Source organism: Anopheles cruzii, chromosome 2 (genome assembly GCF_943734635.1).
Source record: "Anopheles cruzii chromosome 2, idAnoCruzAS_RS32_06, whole genome shotgun sequence".
NCBI lineage: Eukaryota > Metazoa > Arthropoda > Insecta > Diptera > Culicidae > Anopheles > Anopheles cruzii.
In genome coordinates, this window is record NC_069144.1 from 44467437 (window position 1) to 44491669 (window position 24233).

Consider the following 24233-nt stretch of genomic DNA (forward strand, 5'->3'; position numbering starts at 1 on the left):
GAAACAAGACCCTGCCAATGGAGACGCATGGTGGCCGAAATCTGTAAACACCGATAAGTTCAAGCTCACGCGTAAAATATCACATTCAAATGTTGATTGAGTAAAGTCAAACATGGAACAACAAAAAACGCACACACACACACAGAAAGGTGCGCAACCTTGCCGGGCTTGCCTCGCCAGATGTGGCACTGTCGCGCGAAGCAATTGAATCGCCGTGATCATGAACTCCAATTCAAACTCCGCGCCGAGCGTGCGCAAGCAGAAGCCGCGCTCCACAGGAACAGTGCGCGGGGTTCGACGTCACCGCCACCAATCGACGCCCATTCGAGTGGCTGGGCGGCATTCGCCTTGGCGGCCCGCGCCCGGACCACGGAGCGAACTACAATCTTATCGCCGCGGTTCCGTGCGGTCGAACCCGATGCTGCCATTTCATTGCCACCGGTGGTACCGGGTAGCGGCGGCGACGGCGGCAGTGCGTCATGCTGCGGATGGTCGGCCCTTTTCGTAAACTCTCCGACCGATGGCGAGGTCCAGCGAGGGTTGAAGGATTGCTGCCGAGCTCCGCTCGTGCACTCGGCGAAGGTTAACAGCCAACGAGCGGCGGCACGGCCCTTGAAGGACTGGCGGCCTAGCGCTCCGTGTGTGTGTGTGTGTGTACGCGATGTGGTTCAATTAGATAATTACATTGTAATTGATCTTCGATAGTGTGTGACATCGGAACGCGACGCATGTTGTAACGAACCTAAATGGAGTATAAATAGAGTGTGCAAAAGGAGACCATTACGTGGCACCTTCCCGTTTCCCATTGAGCGTGGGTCTTGCCGATTCGAAGTTCCGCTTCCTATTTAAGGATTCAATCGGAGTGTGTAGTAAACAACAGTCGCGTGAAAGTCAAGCTTCCCTTAAACTTGTTTGGGCCTCGCATTCGACAAACGATCGTCTGAGTACGATCAGTCGATACGGAGTACGATGAAGCAATTAATTAAATTGTTTAATTAAATTGCACTCCCTGAGGTCATTTTCTTTCCCCTGTGGGCCAACCGCACAGAAAGGCACTAGGAAGTCACTTTCCATTTATCAATCATCTCCCGGGACGGGACGCGACGCGCCGCACACGAAACGGGCGCCCTTTTTCCAGCCAAAAAGGTCAGCAAACTGCTGCAGTCGGCGCATCGTTGCCGAAGCACGTTGCCAGCAAGGGGAGGGGGGGGGGTCTAGAAAAGCGACCGCGCAGCATAATGGCAGCGCGGCCCGATGCTTCTCGCACACACTTTTCGCGCCGCGCCGCGCACCCGCCCGAAAACGCGCCGCATCCGACAAACGCAAGACCGCGTTAGAGAGCCGCCCGATGGGTAGAGGTGCGCGGGCTGCGAAGCGAAGGGCCGACCGGAGTGGTGCTCGTTCCGCGGTTCCTCCCGGTGGACTTGCAGATTGGTTTGGATCAGCCAAGCTTCGGTTCAATGCACTCAGCCTCCGCGACGCGACGTTGGTCCGATGACGATGATCACGATGATGATGGCGATGATGGCGATGAAGTTGATGCCGGCAAATGATCTACTGCGCCGGGCCGGTTGAAGATGGAGCCGGAGCCAACCGGTAGCACCAGCGCCCCCGGGGAGTGGGGTGCTGGGAAAACGGGGAACACGATCAACAAAAGTGAAAAAGAGACGACCCCAGCGTGGGTCTTCCGGGGCCGACCGCGACCGGGAATCTAAGCACTTGCTGTCCCTTTCGTTTGGGGCTTAGATTTCTCCCATTCTTCGCCCGTTGGCTATGCTTTGCCGTCCGCACCTTTGCGCGCCGTCCATCACGGGCCGTCACCGTGGAGACTCTGCTCTCCGTCTCGGTGTTCGGCTCAGTCTCCCTGATCTATCCCAATTTGCGTTCGGCCGCCACCGCGAGTGAAATGAGCGATCGCGAATTCTCGCTACGAGAGTCGCGCAGCATCCAGCCCACACGGCCAGAGCATATGTATGCTCTGGCCACTCCGGTACGATCACTAGCAAAGAAAGCAACTGCGGCACTTTCGCTGTGAACGGCCGCGACGGCTGGTGGTTCGTTGAGCTTCTTGCCCACCGAACGTGGCCCGCGGCCAACGACTTAAGGGCCCCTTACGGACGGTGACCAACGGCCACAGGGTTTTTGCATTCGTCAATTTGTCTCACTTACCGCGCGAGACGTTTGTTTGTTTTGAATCACCGTTTCGTACGTTCGGAACGAAGAACGGTTTTTGTTGGTTGCATTTTACCACTAATCCTAATTTTATCTGGTTTACAATTTTTTATCACAATCTCAGCGCCCGTCAGCAACGCGACCAACGCGAACGATCGTGCGCCGGTTCGCTTCTTCTTCGTCGTCTGGTTTTTTGCCCGATTTCCCCTTCCGCGGCACGATCGAATCGGATTATGCACTCTCCTGCGCCGGCAGTGGCCGGGTGCATTGTTTCGGGCCGAAATCTTGTCATGGTCATGGTACCGTGGCACGTCACGGGACGCGAAACGGAACGAAATTAGAGCGAAATAGGAAACGGATAGGGCGCGACGGCGGGCGGGCGCGGTGGGTTCATTGACCCCGGCCCGTGAAGTTACACAGGGCCGTTGCACATTGCCGTAAGGAACCGTGCACACACGGCACACGGCTGCGTTTGGTTGCGAGCGCGCGGCCGATTTCGGGTTCGGCCACCAATCTGTCGTTCGCCGCCGCCGTGAGGTTGACAGTAAATAAGGAGTTAATTTAAGGACTAAAACAGTTTGATCGGGGAAACGGTCGATCGGTCAACCCGTGTTGAAATACGGCCGGCAGCTGCGTGGCCGGTGTGATGCCGGACCAGACCAGGGTGCTTTCCACGTGATTAACGGCCGAAATCGGTCATGTCGCCGATTAGCCGCGTGAATGGGGTGGCTCTAGCGCTACGGACAGTTTGCGGCGAAGATTACTCAGCTCCTGTGCCGACAGGAGCGCTGATGGCGGTGCAGTTTTATGCTTTGACAGTTTGATTCCGAGGTAGGAGCGATGTCAGAGCCGCGAACAACTTCATTCGGAAACGTATTCTGCGTGCGTCCGATGCGGACAGTAGTACCGGGTTTTAAAATTTTAATAAAGTGGACTTATTTACTATTTTTGTACGTTAATTGTATTACCATTCATTTTCTCATATTTGCATTAGGTCGCATTGTTTTCTAAAATATGTTATTATAGTTATTGATGTAATCTTAATTTGCTTTAAGGTTGCCTTGCAACGAATGTTCCTCAAACATCTTCTTTATGCTACAAGGTGCAATTCAAAAATTCCAGGACATTTATAATTTCCCATCTTCTAGTAGCGCCATCTCTTTGAAATTTGTATTGGTTGTTTGTCTATCCATTAGTAATGTTCTGTCAAATTTTTATGACATTTGGATGTATACAAGCTGAGATATCGCGCCAAATGTGACAGTACATTTATTGTGTCGGTCGAAAAATGAGCATTGAACAAAGAGCCAATATTAAGTTTTGTGTTAAACTTGGTAAAACTTTTACCGAAACTCATCAAATGATGAAACATGTTTATGGTGATGATTGTCTATCTCGTAGCCGTATTCACGAGTGGTTTAAACGTTTTCAAGAGGGACGGGAGGACTTGGAAGACGACGAACGGTCGGGGCGGCCAAGAGATCTTGTGAACGAAGAAAACACGGAAATTGTGCGTGAATTCATCAAAAAAGAGCCGAAATCATCGCTTAAATACATGGAATCAGAATTGGGAATATCTGCAGCATCGATTTATCGTATTTTGACAGAAAATTTGGGCTACCGAAAGGTTTGTGCTCGATTTGTTCCGCACACATTGAAACAACACGAAAAAGACGACGCTCACGACAGATTTTTTGACCAAAAATCGCATTTTAAGCATCAATCATTCACCTTATTCGCCTGACATGGCACCGTGCGACTTTTATTTGTTCGGAAAACTTCATTTGGCCATGAAAGGAAAACGCTATATTGACGTTGATGCCATTCAAAAGGCGGCGACCACCATTCTCAACGCTGTACCAAAAGATGGCCTAAAAAAATCATTCGATAATCTTCTTGAACGTGCAAATCGCTGTATTCAATCCGAAGGGGATTATTTTGAAGCCGACCAATAAAATTTTTTCAAAAAAAATCAATGGTTTTCGTTTTTTAATAAAAGTCCTGGAATTTTTGAATTGCACCTTGTATTTGCCTACATCCCAATCTGCAAAAACTGCTGCTGCGAGAAAACTGACAACAAAACATTTTCTCCGATGACGAAACGATCGACATCGATCTCCCACGTACGGGAGAGCATCGCCCATGTCAATGGCACCGGGCACAGCATAGCTCCCACCGCGCGCGTGTGTATGTGTGTGTGGGGCAGGTCGCGTACTATTGCATAGCTTTTTTTTACCTCCCCAGTGCACCCATCTATGCGGTCCCTTTGCGAACGGCCTTTGCACCACAAAGCGGACCGTGATCATTGCCAGCCCCTTCGGGCACTCGTAAGCATTGGTGTGCTTGTGTGCGTTCGGTGAACGACATTCCGATCGACCACCGGTTGCATGGAGACTTGCATCCCGGGGCGTGCAACGGGTGCAACGGGTGCAACTGCAATTGCCGCTGGTTGGCCCGTCCGTTGGTTGTTCCTCTCGCGGTCGAGTTCAATGCTCCAGATTGACACGCTTTTCGCCTTCGCCACGCCACGTAGCGGGACAATGTGTGTGACGAGCCGGCAGGCCATTTCCAATGCAAATTTCCTTCCGCAGGTCGCGCTGCCGATGCAACGTGCCAATGACTTTTGTCGGTGCGAGAAAAAACAAGAGGTTGAGAAAATCCGCTTCACTCAGAAGCGGGTGCTACATGCCATGTCTTCAGTAAGGTTCTCGAATGCCGAATACTTGATTCCAAACGGCCCGCAAGCAATTCCTGTTAATATCGCCACCGCAAACGAAAGCGAAACCAGAAACACACACCAGTGGGGCTGCTGTGGACTTTCATTTTCCGTTTCCACAGCCCACAATCGAGTGGCGAACCAAGGAAAATCAACACAACCCACCCAACTCATTTGTCCAACCCACGACACACTCGGCCCGCTACACGGGCGAGTTCCGGTTACGGAACGGAACGGAGACCCGGAAGCGTGCCAAGAACGGCTTCGGTTCGCCGGAACACGGTGTGCTCCGCTCGGTGTTCGATACGAAAAGTGAAAATTCCTTCACCGGGACCGTACGTGGTCGGAACGCGGCGGCAAAGACAGCAACGCGTCTGTCATCGCCCACTTTTGAAAATGGGTGCGAAAGGCCGCGACCACCAACGAAGCCGGTTTGTGGGTCGATCGGTAAATTTCGGTGTATTGCAACCTCGCATTCCGGTTCGATCGAACGGTCAATTTATGGGCGATCCTGCCATCGGTGCATTTACGCCATCAAAAGGAGTACGCCGGCATCGTGAATCAAGTCGACGAAATGCGAGCAGGAAAAAGGATGAATTCTACTTTTCGTGCTACACAGCCGATGATTGAGTTGTTGCACTAGCAATCGGAATCCGCCGGGGAGCAGGAACACCAAGAATTTTCCTACCAAGAATTTAGTTCAATTTTGGTTTTTAATGATACTTTTTATCACGTTTCTGTTTGCCCGTATTATTGACACGATTAATACTCGTTTACTTGTTACAAAAAGCCATTCTTTCTTTACACAAGAAAAAACTAAATTTATTTGAAATCTTGAAGGCGAACGCAAAGAAGTTATCATGTTATGATATTATTTCCGATTTGCCTTCCATGCAGCTTTGCGTGAATTAAAGAAACAAACTCAAGCCAAACCCGCGAACAGCATGGGGGGCAGGAAAATGGCGAACACGGCGAAGCACACGACGGGTTTAGTGACTTTGGGCGTCAAGCGCCGATGGCGATGGAATGCGTAATCAATTACTGGGCGATCTGCACAAACGGCGATAAAACATGAAGGTGAACATCGAGCAACAAGTGAACGTAAGCTCCTGTCGATATGGAGGAAAGGAATGCCGTGACACGTCGGCGGACAACGATCTGATTAGCAATTTCACGCACTTATGCACCAACAAATAGCTTCTTTGTGTATGAAGGCTCTGTAAACACCCGTAATACCTGTTGCGTAAACCAATCAGTGCGATGAGCCGCTTGGCGCTGCATTAAGAAATAATCCTGTGCGCTTAGGGCGGCTGAAGTCACACCAAAACATAGCAGGATAATGCGGCAGCAGCATCGGTACCTAGCGCATGTATTATGGGCGCTTAAAATGTATCGTGCAATAAGGTTCAATTAAAAGCAGGATCTAAATCTACTTTCGTACGTTTCGTACGTTGACGCTGCCGACTCGACTTCCCTTCACTTGCCTTCGGCAACCATTCGGTACGATAGACCCGTTTACGGGGGATCTGTGTATTAGCAAATAGCACAGACACGCCGACGATCGGTCGGTGGGAAAAGCAAAACCCCGCACAGCCCTCGGTGTAATATCTCACGTGGTGGTGAATTGTAGATTAGTTTATAAAACCAATTAAGTTAAGTGCCTATCGCAACTTTCACTCTCGAGCGCACCGGAGAGCCTTAGGGCTGATCCGAGACCTGATCCGATGGCTCGACAAAGTGGCGTTGGTGTGAAAAGTGCAAATTTGCCAAAAAACCGCTCCCGAGATTCTCGAATGGGGAAGGAACCGGTGATCCTTTCCCCAGTAACGAGTCAGTTGCGGTGGTCAGTTTGTTAGTGTCACCCCCGTCCTCACTCGTTGACAACATCGCCTTCGACGAGGTGTGCTCATCGCCAGGTCGATGGTCCTGCTGGTCTGCCGGCAATCGAAAGTGACAGTGACGCTGGTTGCCGCCGCGGTCGGTGCGTGCGTAACTTTCTTTGGCCCTGTGGCTGCCCTCGAATGCACTTTTCCATGGCGGGACCATGCACGAGGGAGGGAGCACGGAGCACGTTAGTGTCGGGACCGGTTCGGATTGCGATTGCGTTACCCTTCACCTTCTGCGTCGTGGAGTCCGCCGCGCGTTTTCCGCCAACATAATCCGGCGAGGCTCTCGGGGACGGCGACGGAAAACGCAAGCGACGGAATGGCAAGGCAAGCGGACGATGAACATGTTTAATTAACGTCGGACAACGGACGCTGACGCTGACCGCAACACACTCCACTCCGGAGTTGACTGAACCGTTCCGAGCTGGCCGGCTGCACTCTGAAGTTCACACAAAACAACAGAAAGAAGCTGCTAAATATCTTCTTCCAGTTTTTTTAACCTTAAAGCATATGGTGTTTTAAAATAAATCGAATACTTCATCTCGTCCCCTGTCACAGGAATGTAAATTATGCGCACCTCTCTTCTGCATCGTTATCAGCGGCCACAAACGTGACCCAACACACACACACACACACTATCGCGACAGGGGGATGAAAAATATGGAAAACTCAAACCCCAACCTACATGCAATAAATAATTTCTCCAGCGGCCAGCAACGGGAAAATGCGGCCGAAAGACTTTCTTCCCTCGGTGCGCCGCATTGCATTGCGCCGGTTGCGTGGGATGCGGCTAAGATGCATGCAGATGGCAGCAGCTCGTGGGTGTCTGTCGGCGGACAGGCGATTTTATGGTCGTAAAATATGCTTTCCAGTGCCGCAATGGCGCCTGGCCGTGTAGTTCCGGAGCTCGCGAAAAGTGCAATCGAACGGTTGTTGCCGACGAGGCACCTCCGGCCATTTTGATGACCGTCGTCGATCGAGCTGGAAAAAAACTTCAAACCATAGAAACACCTCGCACACCGCCGTCGGTGCTGTCTTTTAGCGTTAGTTTTAATCGCCGACCGCCCGGCATTTCGAAAGAAGCCCAACTAGAGGCGTGAATAGAAAGAAAGATTGGCTCCGGAGACTCCGCAGAATAGAAACACCACAAGAGCAACTCCGGAGGGCGAATGGAAAGCATAATTCTTCGCCAGCATGCGGCGGGGCGGAGCGGCCGTAAATCAAGCGGCCGAGGCCGGGTATCATCTTCGACAAGCATTCGGTGCGACCTTAAAATGGTGGCCCACGCCGTGCATTGTTTCGGGGTGCATTTTTGCATCTTTATCACGCCAATCGAGGAAAGTAGTATAATAGGACACTCGGGCCGAATTAGTGGCGCACCATGCTCCTCGGGGCTATGATAAATCATTGGGTTTCTATGCCGTAAAACGAGTTCCGGCCAGTGTTAAATGTTAAAGTTGACGAAAACTAGGTTGTAATAGTTGTGAAGAGATTCCATTTACTTTCTTTAAGCTGATTTAACAGTAGAATTTATTACTAGTCGATAGTCTGTTGAGGGCACAATGTCCCTCCCAAATGTCCACAGACAGTTCGACCTCTTTCCACTCGCTGATTGCCGTCGCATAAAATCATAAAATTGTGAGATTAAGACATGCTCATGCACGCTTAACGTCGCGCTAACGACCGACCGGGTCAGTAATCGGACACTAGAGCTGCTGTCACTGAGCCCGGAAGTCGTGGCACGACGGCCACGCCACGCCACGCCACGGGTGGGTCATCGATCTCTGTGGCAAGATTTGACCAACGCAGCCCCGGGGCCTGACTGCGGGGCTGACAGATGGATTCTAATGAGCAGTGAAATGCAACTTTCGTACAAGCATCGTCGCCGTCGTCGTGAAACCGGCTTGTCGCGACCCGTCGCGATCCCGATGTCCAAGACCCCCGACAATACGGTGCGTATTTTGGGAATGTCCACGCGTTCTGCAGGGGACCAAACTCCCGATCCCGACTGCATGATGTCTTAGTTGCCGGTGGAGTGCAGCACGCGGGAATGATACGGTGCAGAACCTTAATAAGCGTCCATTCCGACATCCTCCGCGACGACGACGACGATCAAGATGAAGCTGCGGAGTGCGGAGTTGCGTCACTAACTGTCCCGAACGCATCCATCCCGAGGTTTCGGGATGGATTCGTTCGCTTGGCCTGCGAATCGTAGGACCTTCGACGGTAGAGAGGACGCCAGCCGTGGGCTAAAAATAAAGCCAAACGGTTGGCATGCATGCCACTCCCCGTTCACACAAAAATAGTTTCGCCAAACGGACGCACCCGGTGCAAGTCGATGGTCTCGTCCATTGTGGTAGGTTATGGTGCCTTCTGAGGGAAGATCATTCCGGTGCTCGATGCTCTCGATGCTCTGGGAGGCCGGGCAAATGCAAGGGCAGTGTTGCGAAGCAATGCACCCGCCGGAATGAAAATTGTCCGTCAAGACGGAGCGAAAGCAACCGAGCCCGTGCGTATGGGATGCACCTTGCCCCAAATGCGTGCCGTGCCGGCTCGACGGCGATGTAGAAGAATTGATCTACGATTCCCAGCTTGCCGTTTGGGATAGGTCAAGTGAAATCTTGATTCGTGTTTATAAATAGGTACAACTCGTTCGGCGCGCCGTGAGTCAGCATGTGCGTCGACTTGCGTTCATCAGCGTTGGATGGAAACTCTCAGAAAGGTGAACATAAGTTGTTCACTTCGTACTATTCGTAGTAAAACTTCGTTCTTGTAAAATTTGTTTAAGCTTTTACTTTCAAGTCAGTTCCTAGCATTTACATCCTTCTCCTTTCTCATTCTGATAATTTTCCATTCTCATACAAACGCGTTGATGTATTGAATTTTAAGGTACACTCCGAATTTCGAAGCTCTAAAATCTGCTTTGAAGACATTTCAAAAAAACGGAAAATTTGAAAAATCTTACGCAAAACAACTCAAAAATGTATCAAAAATGTAAAACGCAAGTTCACGTAAAACGAAAAAATGTGAAACGGAAGTTCACTGTGTTTCTGAAAGTTTATTCGGTTCATTCGGAACCATTCATTCATTCATTTGTTGCGTGTTGCAACACGTAAATCAATAAACAATAGGACTTTTAAAATTACTAATTCCTGACATACAGAGGACGCTGTAGTGGATCTGTTTCTAAAACCTGCACGCAGAGGTCGCCCTTGTTTGTTTTGGTTTTTGTTGAACATGGCAAATTCATTCCATGTAAAATATGGCCATCTCGCTCTTCCCAAATGAGGTTCCCGCACATTTTTACGTTCCGTTCCATCTCTCGCTCGCTCTGCTTTTTCTACTTTGTACAAAAGGCGCGAGAGTTTCTGTCGCGTTTTTATTATTCTTTCTGGAAAGTAGGCTTTTTGTTTGGTTCAGTTTCGTTTCAAAATGCCGAAACATTCAATAATAAAGTGTGTGTGTGTGTGTGTGTGTGATTCCGCTGCAGTAGTTCCCGGTAGAATCCGCCAGGTGCGCTGAGTGTGCCTTCAGCGATTCAGCTACGATCGAATTTCTACGAATTTCTTGTCAAACGACGACAAAGCAAAGTGCTGGTGTTCGCGTGTCTGCAAATTTTCCATAAAAAAGTGATAATTTTCGCTGTAAATCTTCACCGATTTAGCGAATTTTTAAAGTTGAACACTAGTGCTACACCGAGTAAGTATTATCTGTTTGATTCACGCCGGCTATGGATATGAAAAATCGAATTGAAAATCCATGCCCAGCACGCACTGCTACGGCAGCCATCTTGGATGGGAACGATGGAAAAATGTATGCATCGTTTACTGCGTTCTCGTAACAGCAGCACCGAATTTTGCTCCCATACCGACCGTGAAGCAACAAAACTTTTCAAGGACATTTCGCTATTGCGTAGCATCGCAATAATTAGCCGCGTCGTATTTGTCCTCACCATAGGTTCCTTACGCTAAACACCCTGCGTGCCATTCGCTACACCAGCTACGCTACAGCTAGTCGCAGTTTAGATGGATAAGATGGCACGTTACCGTGAGTGGGACCTGCAGTGCAAGGTTTACGTGGGCAATTTAGGCTCCTCTGCGTCGAAGCACGAAATAGAAAGTGCGTTCGGCAAGTATGGCCCACTGCGGAACGTCTGGGTAGCCCGGAACCCGCCCGGATTCGCGTTCGTCGAGTTCGAGGACAAACGCGACGCAGAAGACGCAGTTCGTTCGCTTGACGGAACGTAAGTATTCGTGGCAAAGTTCGGTCTTACGGGATCCACAATAATCTTTCGGAACCTCCGTTCACAGGCGATGCTGTGGTACCCGGATACGGGTAGAGATGTCCTCGGGACGCTCGCGTCGTGATGACCGCACCCGCCGACCCCGCCGTTCGTACAGGTAAGAGATATTCAATTACCGTTATGACTGTAACAGTGTTAGAGGTGATGATAGAATTGGGAGTATCGAATGATAAAGTAATTTGTTGATAACAAGCGCCTAAACAATGCAGTTGGCCGCGCTGTTCTGTACCGTGTTGTAGTCATTGAAATGATTGCCGCTCGAAGTAATTCTATCTAGTCTAGTTCCGCCGAGCGTATCGTTAATTTAATTTCGTTTGCTATTTAATTGACCTATATTTTCGAGTGTGATTTTCGACTGTGTGGAAGCGAAATCTGGTATGCTTATTGCGTGTTGTAATGCGTAAATGTAAAGAGGTTCCGACCGATCCGAGTATCACTTTTTCCAATGATCGTAAAGTATGGGTGGGCAGCAATCAAAAAGCCTTTGCGCTGAAAGTTAGGAAAGTTGTCGTTTGAAGGGATATAAGAACTGTCTACGTGATCGACGCTTGCTTCCTTGTCGTCCGTTGTCCGTTACACTCCGTAGCTGGTCCTTGCCTTTCTCCCTGTCCTTGCAATGATAAAAAGATCGTAGAAGACAAAACAATCTAACCAATGGTTGATCAAACAAATTTCAGGGCAAACTCTTCTATGATACTCCACGACCGCGACGTCTACCGTCACAGTACATCATGTTGTCTTAATTTTGCTAGTAGCGCTACTAGTGCTAAGACTACTACCGCAACACCATCATCAATTCCACCAATTTTACCACCACCACCATCCACCACCAAAAATACAACCAATACTACCTTCACCACCACCACCACTACTACTGCTACTACTTCTGCTACGAGCGAGTGCTCCCGCTGCCCGGTCTCCTCCAGACGCGCAGCAGCAGCAGTTCGGTCGTTACGCGGCGCCGTCTACGGTGGGCTTCTACCTTCTTCACCACTGCAAGCGCCGCTCCCCGTGCCACTGGCAACTGCAGGAGGAAAGCTGGGTGCTCTCTTCTGCGCCGGGCTTCAGCGACAGCAGCGGCCATCCCATTCTGCGGCCTTCAGTTGTGCAGTTTGCTTGCTCTTCCTTTTCTTCTACTGCTACTATCACCACCACCACCACCTCTTCTGCCATCGTCACCACTTCCGTCTCGTCCGTTCTGCCCACCACGAGCTGCCGGGGACAGCAGCAGCAGCAGCATCGAACGCAAAAACCGCCCAGCAGCGCCATTCGTCGCTTCCGTGGACCGTTTTCATTACAACTTGAGGCAACGACCACACGACCGCCGCCGGCTGAGCCTGATGAGCCGCTTCCGGTGATCGTGCGCCTGCTTCACCCTTGCAACTTGTCCTCTTCGAGGTGTCCTTGCCGTTCGCTGGCTAGCCTGCGACGACACCGCGAGGAGGGATGAACCGCTGTACGGTCCGATCCGGTTTCGTATCGCCTTGACCGAACTGGCTGCTCGCGTCACATGCAACGCCGCGCACCACACCCGTGTGTCCATCGGATGCCTGCTAATGCTGCTCTCGCTGACAGTAGCCTAACTTCTTACACACAAGTTCGCCACGATCTCCACATGTCACCGCTGTTGCTGCTGTCGAGGGCTCGAACACACACACAGACAAACGAACCACCGCGGCCGCCAGCTACTACTGCGCTTCCTTCGCAGCGGACCTTCCCTCCCGGAGTCCGGGGATGGAGGGCGACCACCACGGGATGATAGAGTGCAGCGTCAGCTTTAACTGGGGCTACCAACCTGCGATTGCTACCCTCGGCCAACTCTCCGTCGTCTGGTGGTTTCCTCCCTCTCCGGAAGTCTCGGATTTTTTTTTCTTTTCTTTTTCTTTGTCTCTCTTTCCCAGCCGATACGCCCTTCGATTCGTTTGCAAGTGTCGCATTATTGTAGCATGTAGCGATGCGCGTCCGATGAGGGTTAATGGGTCACCCGTTCGAGCCCACATTGGCAACACATTTATCATCATCATCGGGCTTCTTCTCGTACCTTGCACAACTGCCAACTTTATTATCATCACTGCGACTACTACCACCCCTGCCTACCAATCACCTACCACCAGCCCAGCTCTGCTACCACCGTACTACTTACCTACTACTTCTACTACTACTACTGCTACTACTGCTACCACCATCACCAAACATCAATAGAACATCCCTGCTAAAGAAACCGAGGTCGCAGGAAAATGAACCTCTAGTTCGACGAGCTGCTACTGCGCTATGTACGGGCAACGTTGGGATCTTCTCCTGCAATTTGGCTCTCGACTGTGAACAGCCACTAGCTCCAGCTATGTTTTGCTTCTTGGCCTTTGCACGAGCCACCAGCTTTAGAGCACCAATACGGGCCAAGTTTGGACCTCTTCTTCTAATACACTCCACAAGTGAGAGCTTCAAACTTCATTGCGATTGATTGCTCGCTAGCAGCAGCAGCAGCATCAGCAACAACATCTATCCCAGCCCAGAGCCACCACCGTGTACCGATGTGTAAGTTTACCGTTAACAACAGGCGCGGCCACCCAACCTTTCCATCCGAGTATTCTCCTTACTTCCTTGCGGCCTCACATTTTCTTCTAATACTACTTTACTTCAGTTCGATGAAAATTAGCCATCCGCGAAGATCCCAAATCCTAGTGCTGCAAAAATAACTGCTCCAATCCCGACACTCCCCTTGTACGTCGTGCGACGCCACCAACCACCATCATCATCACCATCATCATCTCACGGACGACAACAACAGTACGAAGAAATCACCAACATTATATGTTCGTCCCCACAACCAATTTTAAGCGAACGTCATCGACGTGCTCTCGATCGAGTGCCGATCATCCTCATCGACATTGCCACACTTCTGCCGCTAGCGCAACATATTATCGTGACCGCGGGAGGGACAACTTTGGTGGGAAATAACCTCTCTTCTCACACACAACCGCGCTTTATGCTGGTGTTCGGATGATCGCACAGGGCGTTAATGCTGCAAGCTTCCGTGGGTTCTTCCGTCCATCTTCTTCCAAACAACTTTTCTCCGCACACTAAAAATCAACTTGATCGTCGAAATATTGCCATCACGATACTCAACACGACCAAACCACTCAACACCAAAGTGCATCCTTCGTCGACGAGGCTTCTTCGTTACACCGTGCAGTAGGCGCTGGACAGCTTTTATTGAGCTGAAACAGCGTGGTGAGTCCGTTGCGCTGCTGTGGACACAAAGAAGGTGGTTTTTTGCGGTTTTCTTCTTTTTTCTTCACGGAGCTCTCGATGTGGCATCTCTTCAACCCGTCTCTTCTTACACACAAACACACACATACTCGTGCGTTCCCGGCATTACGTCCACTGCCTGGCCTGGCAGCTTTAGCTCGCTATCGCCGAAATTAACAACACATCGGCGCAAATCGTCCGAGCGGGCATCAGAATGCCCGCACGTCCCCCCCAAAAGAACGTTGATAGTAGGGAATGGCCAGATAGGCAAGACAGAAAATGTGTCCCTTCACCATCACCACCACCACCAACTACACACAACCACCACCGCCTACTGCTGTGCATCCAACCATCTCGAATGCTCCACATCGTGTGTGCTCGCTTTCTCTACTCATCTCTTCTTCCGTTTCCGGAAAAGGTAGGATGTTGGTATGATTTCGTTTTCCTTCTTTTTTATTAGTTTTACTTTCCATTACTTTACCCTCAGGAGACCACTGTCCAGTGTGTCGATGCTTTGAATTGTGTCCTGACAATTGCTAGTTTGTGCTAGTCATTTATATGTTCTTTCGTGGTTACCATATTGCTCTCGAGACTCCGGTGTGTAGCGTGTAGTTTTGGACACCGAAATGGTTAATGGAAAAAAACGTCCATACTGTGCAAATCTGTTACTGTCCTATACTTGCCCTTTCTGTAGTGATTTTGTTGTACTCTGTACTCTGTGTTAGTTTCTGTATAAATTATCTGTATCATTTAGATTTCATCGTAAAAAATGATCACGATCTCCATACGGGACGTCTACCATAAAGCATCTTCCATCAAAGGAATTGATGCGAGGGTCGTCTGGGTTCTTCCTAGCAAAGTTTTTACTGCCTGAGAAGTGTTGGATGTTCCTGCATTCTCGTATCGGCTCAAGGAATTGGGGTGGGCAATACACGCAATGACTGAAATTTACGCTTCGTGCCGTGGGTTTGTGGTCGTCGTGGTCGAGTGCCAAAGGATCACTCTTTGGTTTGAATTGATTTTACCTTTTTCCTTAAAGTTTGGTGGAATTGTTTGTTAATTGTCGGTAATAAGCTTCTTCACGAGGCTAATGGCGCTCGGGAGAGACGGTTGCGCAATCTGCAGTCCCCTAAACACTTGCGAAAACGAATTCTAAATGTTTGCAGTTCTGAAAATTTGCCTAGTTCGTCTTCCTTAACTAAAATGCCATTGCATTCCATGGCATCAGCTCTGATATGCTTTCGATTCAACTTCAGTGTATGTTAAGTAGACGAAGAAGCATAGTTTAGAATTGCATTGTTGCGATTTCCTAAAATAGGAAACACAGTATGAAATTCTAAACTATAACTTGTGGTGCCCATATGCTTTTATCTATTTATCTAGGTTAGAAGATAAGAAAATTGTTAAAGAACGCAATTTCATACATATTTCCACAATCTTGTTCTCTCTCTATCTCGTCCACCAACGAAACACACCCCTCTACATACACATACACACGTACATCCTTTGTCCTGTCCGATTTCTTCACTTTTCTTCTCTCTCTCAACGCAGATCACGATCTCCGCGCCGTTCCCGGACGCGTAGCCGTAGCATGAGCCGTGAGCGCGAGCGCGATCGCCGCAGCCGCAGCGGATCTCGCGATCGTCGCTAGATCGAGCGCGCGCAGGTGACGAATACGATGTTAGAGCAGACTCTCGGTAAACTCCTAGTGTGTTTGTGTTGTGATGCCCTCCAAAGGTCGCGATCGCGAAACGCCGGAACACAGAACAATAGTATAACGTACAACACTAAAGCAATTACTACTACAACGGAAACGTAACTGGACAGAGCGATTGACAAAGGATCGACCGAAACGCAGCAAGGAGCTAGTTCCGCGAGTGTAAATTGGAGGTGACGCAATTCAGGACGACAACTTGTTGTCAACTTTATTATTTTTAAATTACGAGTGACCACGTGAAATTTAAAGCATAACACGGACACGATATCTTGTCGGTGACGGTACGGGCTGTTGTTGCTGCTAATACTGATACCAAAAACGTTGGTAGTGTGTAGTAGTAGTAGCAGCACTGGCCGCGGGTTTCCGCACGAATCGCTACCCCTTTTCTTTTACTTTTGTAACTCTGCCGGGTAAGCGAAGGTGCGGTTCTCAGCATGAGTGGAGAAAAAGAAGGTGTTGGATAACGTTTAGAGGACAGTTCATCAAACTTTGTTGGAGCGAGTGAAGCATGCTCCTCCTCCCTGTAACCGCAACGAATTGTGAACGGCATTTTGTTGAGTTATTTCATCGGTATTCTTATGTGTGTTCACTCGCATCTTCGTTGTGCTCTCATCGACTCCGATTAGTTTACCCGACGATGACAGATAGCCAGAAGGGCAAAACTTTGATTTTAGAAGTTTTTGCGAAGCTCAACAACCGGCGGTGCGCCGCGTGGTGAGCGTTATTTGATCTTCAGTAGAGACACTATTACAAAATCCAATCCCCTCATAAACTCACGCCAGGAGAGGGCTCGTGTAGCGTCTTGTGTTCTGTTTGGCTGCTCATTGAGCCGTCCACGTATTGCACACAGAAAAGCATGGCGCACACCCCACCCTGCACATCAACCTTTTCCCGTTGGTGGGAGAATTCTTATATAGCATGTAGAGAACTTATTCGTAAAGTACGGTATGATACATAATGAGAAATAGATATGGTACGGACAAGTACGAGCAAATCGGTCGCTTTTTTGTTTTATTCATATATCACACTAGCCCGGTTGCGTCGTTATTCCTCATTTCATTCACAAAGGCCAATTCCAGCGGAAATAAAGAAAATTCTAACGGGGGCTTTTACGGTTGTCCTGTGGCCCCGTCCTGTTAGCCAAACCGATCTATGAGCGAGCGCGGGAGAGAGAGGCAGGATTACACTGTTGGCTGGCGCGCCGCCGATCGTAGGCCCGACCTCTAAACCGTGTCGTTTCCGACCATATCGTCCATAACCGCGTCGTTCCCGACAATGTTCCGACCGTTCATGTCCTCCATCTCATCGTCGTCCTCGTCTGAATTATCCGAATCGTCGCTCTCATCGTTTGCTGCACAAAAGAAAAACGAACAGACAGTTCCAACTAAAGGCAAAAATAATGCGATCGAGCAAATACGTACCATCCTCATCTTCCGTGTCCATGTTTTCCATGTGCTCGCTTGAGCTTTTGCCGATCGGTGTTAAGTCTGCTCCGATCAGTCCTATGCGGTTGAGCTGAAATACCCAATCTTTCATTACTATTCCGATGGAACTGCAGCAGCCCTATTTACCGCCCTTACCCAATCCTGATGATCCGCTTCCATCGTGCTGACTTCTGCGTCATCATCGTACGATTCATCAACGGCAAACCACAGGTTCGCACTTCGCGAGGGTTGAAGTGAAGGAAAGAACGGGATCATTCCGACGGCAACGGAACGTTACCGGAATCGGAAACTATTGTTTGATAAACAACGACTTTTGTCAACAACGCCGAACGGAACCGTCAATTTATGACAGCCACCTAGAAACCAAGGTGTATAGAGTCACGTAGTGGTGAGTAGTGGTGGTGAGTTTGTGGTGCAATTCAAACTGACTGTTGCGGTCCTGGAAAAACAGATCTTTATAAAAAAAACTTCAGACACCACCACCGCAATTATCACAGTAGTGCTTTGGAATTACTTTGCGCTTTTTAATTTTTATTATTGAATTTCATATAATTTTTCATTTATTTTCTCTATCGATTTTCTTGACCGCTTTGTACATAGTCGGATTTGTAGAAAGGAAACGTTAAAACGATAAACTGAAACAGAAACATGTACGACGAAACAACTGCTTTACCATGCTGCTTTACAACACACTTCGCGTCCGCAGACGGCATTCGCCCTCCTGGCCCGTGATTGCCGTCCACGCCTTATTCCGCCTCGACCGACCCATCAATCAAAGTCCCTTCCACCGAACATTCCACACGTGGATGGGTGTTTTTTTGGTTTTGCCTAAGAATGGGTGAAACGACTCATCTTCTTGTGTGTACGAGATAACTCTTTTGCGGTTTTCTGGGTTTGTTTGTTCTTTTCCTAGCAACAACACTAAACACTTTACGCTTGTTACTTTGGTTTGTTCTGTTTTCTTCTCGCCGCGCTCGCTCGCTCGCAAGAAAGTAATTCGCCTTTCTTGCTTGTTCAGTTACTTAGTTTCTTGTTATCATTAAACATGTGACACGTTTGTGGAAAGATGTGCATCGTTAGGTAGAGGACTGGGAACGTGTTTAATTTACTGCTTGTTTGGTTCACGTTTTGGTTTGGTTTCCTTTGCTTTCGCGGTCCGTTTTATTCTCTAAGCACATCCTCTATTCACTGGCGCCCCCTCTTTTTCCGTTTGGCGCCTTAAATGCTCATCGATTTCGGCTCGACTTTATTCTCTAGCGTATATCATAATCGTAAACCCCTCGGAATTCTACATAATGAAGAAGTGTTGTGTGAGTTGCGCGGCGTGTGTGGGTGAGTTGTGTACTATTAGCCACCGAATTCAATTAACTTTTTTTCGAATGTTTATTTGTGATCGGGTGGCTATTGCTCACTGTCTTGTGGCCATTGTGTGTTTGGGCCATTCTTTTGGCGTGAGCTTTGGGGTTTGTGGTGGGCTAATGATTACATCAATCCGTTTGTGGTTTATCCTGCGCTTCGCCGAACCCTTCCTCCTTCATCATTGCTTGAAAGTAATTTAAAACTGTGTTAACGTTTTTAGATTGTTTTGTTTTATCAAAAACCATTCACCCTTCGCTTTCGCCCGTATAATTGCTTTGTTATGCTCCGTACCGTTCTGTTACGACGATTTCTTTAAAACAATTAATCAATCGCTGTTAAAATGTGTACTTTGAACGAGAAAAAGATACAAATTGAAAGCATTTTCCACTTGTGCCACTTTATTTGCTTTTCTGTGTGCTCCTCCCCAACACGGACTTTGTCTCGATGTTCTCTTTCTCTCTCCTGTCTGCTAGTTCCTGTATGTATCCTTTCTGGCTGTAATCTTTGACATTAAAACATTGTTTTTAAACTCAATGCGTCAGTTTGTTCGTTCGGCTAACAGGCTCAATGGTTCAAATCTTGTTGCTGGCAGATTTGTTTACACCGCCCGTATCTCCACAACACCTCGGTCAGTCAACGGTGGCAGAAACAACGAAACGCGTGGCACGTGCCAAGCTTGGCAACAAACGTAAAGTGCAATAATTCATCTCGGCTAGGATATCGCTTCGGGAGTTGTCTGTTCCCGCGATTTGCACTCATCTTACTCGGCTACCGTGGAGAGGAATGTTCGCCCATGAAGAGAGTCATTTGTTCGATAATCTGTCGGTTTGCGCCTGTTTCTGACTGTGTTTGCCCGCAGTTCGGTTTGTGGTTTGTTAGAATATCAATCTTTCTGGCCCTACTTTTCGCCTTGTAAGTCTCTTATCCACTTACGCGCCACTTGTTTCTAGCGTCTAGTGCTTTTCTTCGTTTGCTAGCTCCTTCACGTACACATTTAATACACCCCCCTACGTTTCTCGCTTCTTCCCACACAACACGCGGTGACGGCTACGCGGTCACGCGGTCGTGGAAAATTTGTTTCATTAATTTTACTTAACCTTCTATCGTCTATAGGTTTGCATCATCATCATCATCAGCTTTGCATTTGGCCTAGGTTCAACTCACTACGCTTTTTTGCCTTTATAAGCACCCTCCCCCCCTCTCTATATCTGTGTCTCCCTCCCCCAACTGGGAGGTTGCTTTCGGGTGCACGCTTACGTGGTTTTACAAAACATCCGTCGGGTTCACAAAAATAAAATGGTCAACACTAGCTACACGTTCAATAATCGCTCGCTCATAGCGCCCGGCTCTGCGCCACCCATCATCAGGCAGCATTGCTGGCTGGCACTCGTTTCCGCGTAACTTGCGAATTCCGTCATCGGTAGGATCGCCATCATTTGGGCTGGGGTTCGCTCAATCGGTTCTTGGCTGAGCTTTTCAGCTTCCTTGCACCATCAGCTGGGGCAGTTCCGGGAGTTTACCTTTTGCTTCTGTGGGATGCACTATGTTTGTGTCTGGGTTTAGGTGGGAAGATTCTGTGGGTCTCTTTGAAAAGCTGGCCGCAGGTTGGAGGTGGATGACTTCAGATCTACTAGCTGCCCGGAAGTGGTCCGGAGCCGACCCAACGGACGCTCATTGATTTGGCTGTATGGGCTCTGTATGACAGTGAATGTGTTAGACGAATAGCTCCCCGGCCGATTCCAAAGTGGCCCTAGTAAAAGTCGGGACAGGGATCGCTTCGTCGATGGAAGGGTCGGTTGGCTGATATGTTGGCTACCGCGGGACTATTGGGGGACTATTCTCCTGTTGGGCGTTGGGTGGACTTCCTGGTTATTGGTTCGATTGTTTCCACGCTGATATTCATCCACCGACGACCGTTCGGTTGGATGGGGAATCGGTGCTCGTTGGGATCGGGCCATCCTCGTCATATCGGTCGAAGTTAAGGGCGCGTCGTTCCAGGTGTTCCAGGTGGCAAAGCGAAGCTGAACCGAGCGCGCGTTACCCACGTTCGGACGATGGTGGGCACGGACAGGTTCACTACTTGTCTAGATATCACGAAAGTTCCTGCGAATACTGAGTCTCGAGCGTGGGACGCCGGCCGGCGGACCGGCCCAGCACCGAGCCGGGCCCCGTACGGAGCGGGGGTCCACTCGATCCACCGGCCACCGGGAGTGTGACCACCGGTGGCCCGGGGCTACCGTAAGCCGATCCGTACAGCTGCGCGCACGAGTCCTTGATGAGTTCCTGGGTTTCGCGCAGTTGCCGCTGCACCTGGGGCGCTAACCGTTGCACGGCGATCGCCGGCGGAAAGCGAGGCTCACCGGACATTGTCAGGGAGCCGCCGGCAAGCGCCGCACTGACCGCGGACGATCCGGACGCCCCGCTTGCACTCGCACTCGCTCCTCCGCTACCGCCGGCCGACGCGACCGCCACCGAGGCAGACGCCAGCGATGCGGCCACCGAGGACGAGACATTCGAGATTCCTGGCGGTGGTGGCGGCTGTGGCTGGAGCTGCTGTTGCTGGAAAGAAGAATAGACGATACGGATAAGGGTTAGGCGCAGCTAATGAAATGTTGAAAGTCCCGACCGCCTCGTAAAGGACCCAATAATTTGTCTCGACAGACGCAAGTTTATATGTGACCGGTTGCTGTCGACCATAAACAAAAAACGAAAGGAAATGCTCATCCCCTACGCGAGACGCATCACGTCCATAAAACGGGTCAATGTTCCCGTGTGTCTATATCCCCGCGGGGAGGACACCGAACGGTTCTCCGTCTCACGTCCGTGGCACGTACCGAATTCGGTAGATGAGTTATTTGGGCTTCTGTTTTGTTTCTGCCGTCCCTCTTTTTGTGGAATTTTATGAACAATCCTCCAGTTTTCCCAAGTCCGCCGTTTTCGTTGCTTTCGGCGATTGGGTTGCCAAACTAACCCGCGGACAAAAAACGCCTTTCGTTTTTCCGAAACCGAAACGAACATTCTGAGGCCCCGGGCTTCGAAGCAGGTAGCAGGCAGCGGTGGTGTGCTCAAAAGGACACCATTTTTTAATCCCAACAACGTGAAGAAGGATACGAAGGCCCGTATGTGTGTGCCGAGAAACGGCGTATGAATGAGATGGGTCTGAAACAAAGCGAAAAGCCGAACAAAAAAACCCGCCAAAACTTCATTAAGAATCGAAACCGACTTCGCTCCGGCAACATCTGTTAATGGGGAACTCGGGTCAATCCCGGTTACGGCGTGATCCTCCTTCTGCTTCTCGGAACCGAAGGGTCTGGGTTCCGCTTCTTGATCTCTCCTTTCACTCTCTTTCTCATCTTTCTTCTTGCTTACTCTTTTGACCACCTTCCTCTCCTGGGTTGAACTATTTTCGGGAAGAATCCAAAACACGCACCACGGGCCAATCCACCGGGGGGTTCCGAGGCTTAGGCGGGATGCTGGTATGTGTCCTTGCCCAATGATTACTTTATGGCCGCTCCGATTCCCATTACCCATCACAGACCGTGCGCTGTGGGTTTCCCCCGCGCTAACCAAGTGATCTTCTTCCCGGTCGTGGGCTTTAGGAGGTCCTTCTGGTGGCCAAGATCTCGGCAGAAGCAGGTGGTGTTCTAGAGCGGCCGTGGTTTCTCCGTTTGCGGGAGTTTGCGTCGTCAGTATCCTTCCGACGACGCTGCTAGCAACAGGTCCGCCGCGATGAGTCTCTGTGCCAATATTAAGTTCCACGGGTACGTGATCGTGGTGTTTTCGGCCCTGCTCACCACGACCATCCTAGTCAGTTCTGCCATCCTGAAGCTGGTCTACCATGGCACGCAAGACGCCAGCATACCGCGGGACTGTAAGAACTGGACAGCGCCAGGGTGTCGAAGTCGAACCGCGAGATTAACGAAATTGTCTGTCCCCTTTTCTTCCAAAAACCTTCCACAACAGTGCAGGATCTCATCGATTATGGGTGGTTTGATTTCGCGGGCGACACGCTGCATCTCGTGTCGATTGGAGTCCTCTTTTACGGCATTCGAAAGGTAGCCAGTAGCATAGGCACCCCGTCAGGCGGCTGAACTAACGAACCTCTGTGTGTTTTCAGGAGAATCGCTTCTGTCTGATCCCCTACCTGCTGTCGATCGTGTTCGATTGGGTGGCGTACGTGGTGGCCAACACACGCGGCCCTAGGACCCTACCGTACCAGGTGTGGGTCATTCAAACTGGTAGGAAAGGATCATTTTCGGCGATCGGTTGATCGATCACTAATCACCTTTTTCGCCCGTAGTTCTGTTTCTGTATGTGTTCGTGACGCTTATCGGGCTGTACAAGCTGTTTCAAATCAAGGCGAAAGAAGGAGCCACGCGGTCGGAGGAGTTCCGCAAGTCCATCTGTCTGTGAGATCGCCGGCCGGATGCTCCAGCGATGATCGCAGCGTAACAATCTGTGTTATAGAGCTTAGTGTTAGTAGTTAGGTCGGCTCCCGATGCTGTAATCCGGTGCGCGAGAGAATCGGCCAGATTATTGTGAATGTCCATACCATAAGCGACCATACCATAAGCGATACCATAAGGACCATAAGCGATAATGCGTTTTGAGGAATATTCCATTCGTCTCAGTAAAAAATAGTTAACCCAATCTAAGGCTTAGGGTGAGATTGTTTTATGCATTAGATGACACACTGGGTAAAAAACTGACCTGTGGCATGATCAAAATGATTTTGCGGTCCCTCTGCTGTTCGGCCCCAGCATGATCGCTGAGCTTTTTGACTACTTGGCGTAATCTCTGGCTCACGAGACTAGTGGCGATTGGTTTATTGCTTTGAAACACTGTCCTAGCCACGGAACCGATAAGCCAGAACGATGATGATAGCAGGTTTGGCGATTTGATTTTTTGGTCAGAATTGGTTTGGACGGTCAAACAGAAAGACGTCTTGTGGTCCACCTTCCGCCAGCCAGTGTAGTTCCCCATTCTTTCTTCGTGAGATGGCCAAACAGACCAGTGGCTGCCGGTGTCTGGTAAGCTCCCGGTTCCACGGTGTGCTGGTGGGGCTGCTGGCGCTCGTCAACAGCGTCACCGCGATCACCGCCTCGGTGTACCTTCGAGTACGGTTCGACAGCGTCCAGAAGGTTCCCGAAGAGTGTAAGTGTTCTGCGGCACCGATGTGTGCTCCGATTACGTTTGAGTAGTGACAAAACAGACGTTGTTTTTTTTGCTCCACTTCCGACCATGCCCCAGTTGCCATGTACTATCGGTACGCGATAATCGACGTCATTTTTGTGGTGATCGTGCTGTTGGTGGTCGGTGCATACTTTATCGGAATATGCAAGGTTAGTAACGGATGGCAAGGGTTGTTTGTTGAAAGAATTCGGAA

General features: G+C 49.7%; 3 protein-coding genes across 9 annotated transcripts in view; 1 reads left to right on the top strand and 2 right to left on the bottom strand.

Moving 5' to 3' along the window:
* Positions 1–10346: 10346 nt before the first annotated feature.
* On the top strand, positions 10347–17028 carry LOC128268969 (RNA-binding protein 1-like). Of its 7 annotated transcripts, none has more exons than XR_008269174.1 (6): positions 10347–10473; positions 10732–11017; positions 11085–11174; positions 11755–13612; positions 13719–14744; positions 15878–17028. XR_008269174.1 is itself a non-coding variant. In XM_053006291.1 (4 exons), exons 2-4 carry the CDS (start codon positions 10800–10802, stop codon positions 15975–15977), a joined length of 408 nt encoding a protein of 135 aa, XP_052862251.1. In that variant the 5' UTR covers positions 10347–10473; positions 10732–10799; the 3' UTR covers positions 15978–17028. The 7 variants fall into 7 exon arrangements, 1 of the variants encoding a protein (XP_052862251.1); XR_008269175.1 differs by having other exon boundaries at positions 13916–14744; XR_008269176.1 differs by having other exon boundaries at positions 14090–14744.
* On the bottom strand, positions 17027–17806 carry LOC128268971 (anaphase-promoting complex subunit 15). The gene is made up of 3 exons (XM_053006293.1): positions 17624–17806; positions 17465–17558; positions 17027–17394 (listed from the first exon to the last, which is right to left on the bottom strand). The coding sequence occupies exons 1-3, from the start codon at positions 17741–17743 to the stop codon at positions 17267–17269; spliced, it is 342 nt and encodes a 113-aa protein (XP_052862253.1). The 5' UTR covers positions 17744–17806; the 3' UTR covers positions 17027–17266.
* A 1259-nt stretch (positions 17807–19065) lies between these two features.
* Positions 19066–24233, bottom strand: part of LOC128268495 (nuclear transcription factor Y subunit beta) — a 40671-nt gene continuing 35503 nt past the window's right edge. The window contains 1 exon segment of the mRNA XM_053005610.1: positions 19066–21406. Coding sequence (XP_052861570.1) covers positions 20939–21406 — 468 coding nt within the window. The 3' untranslated portion in view covers positions 19066–20938.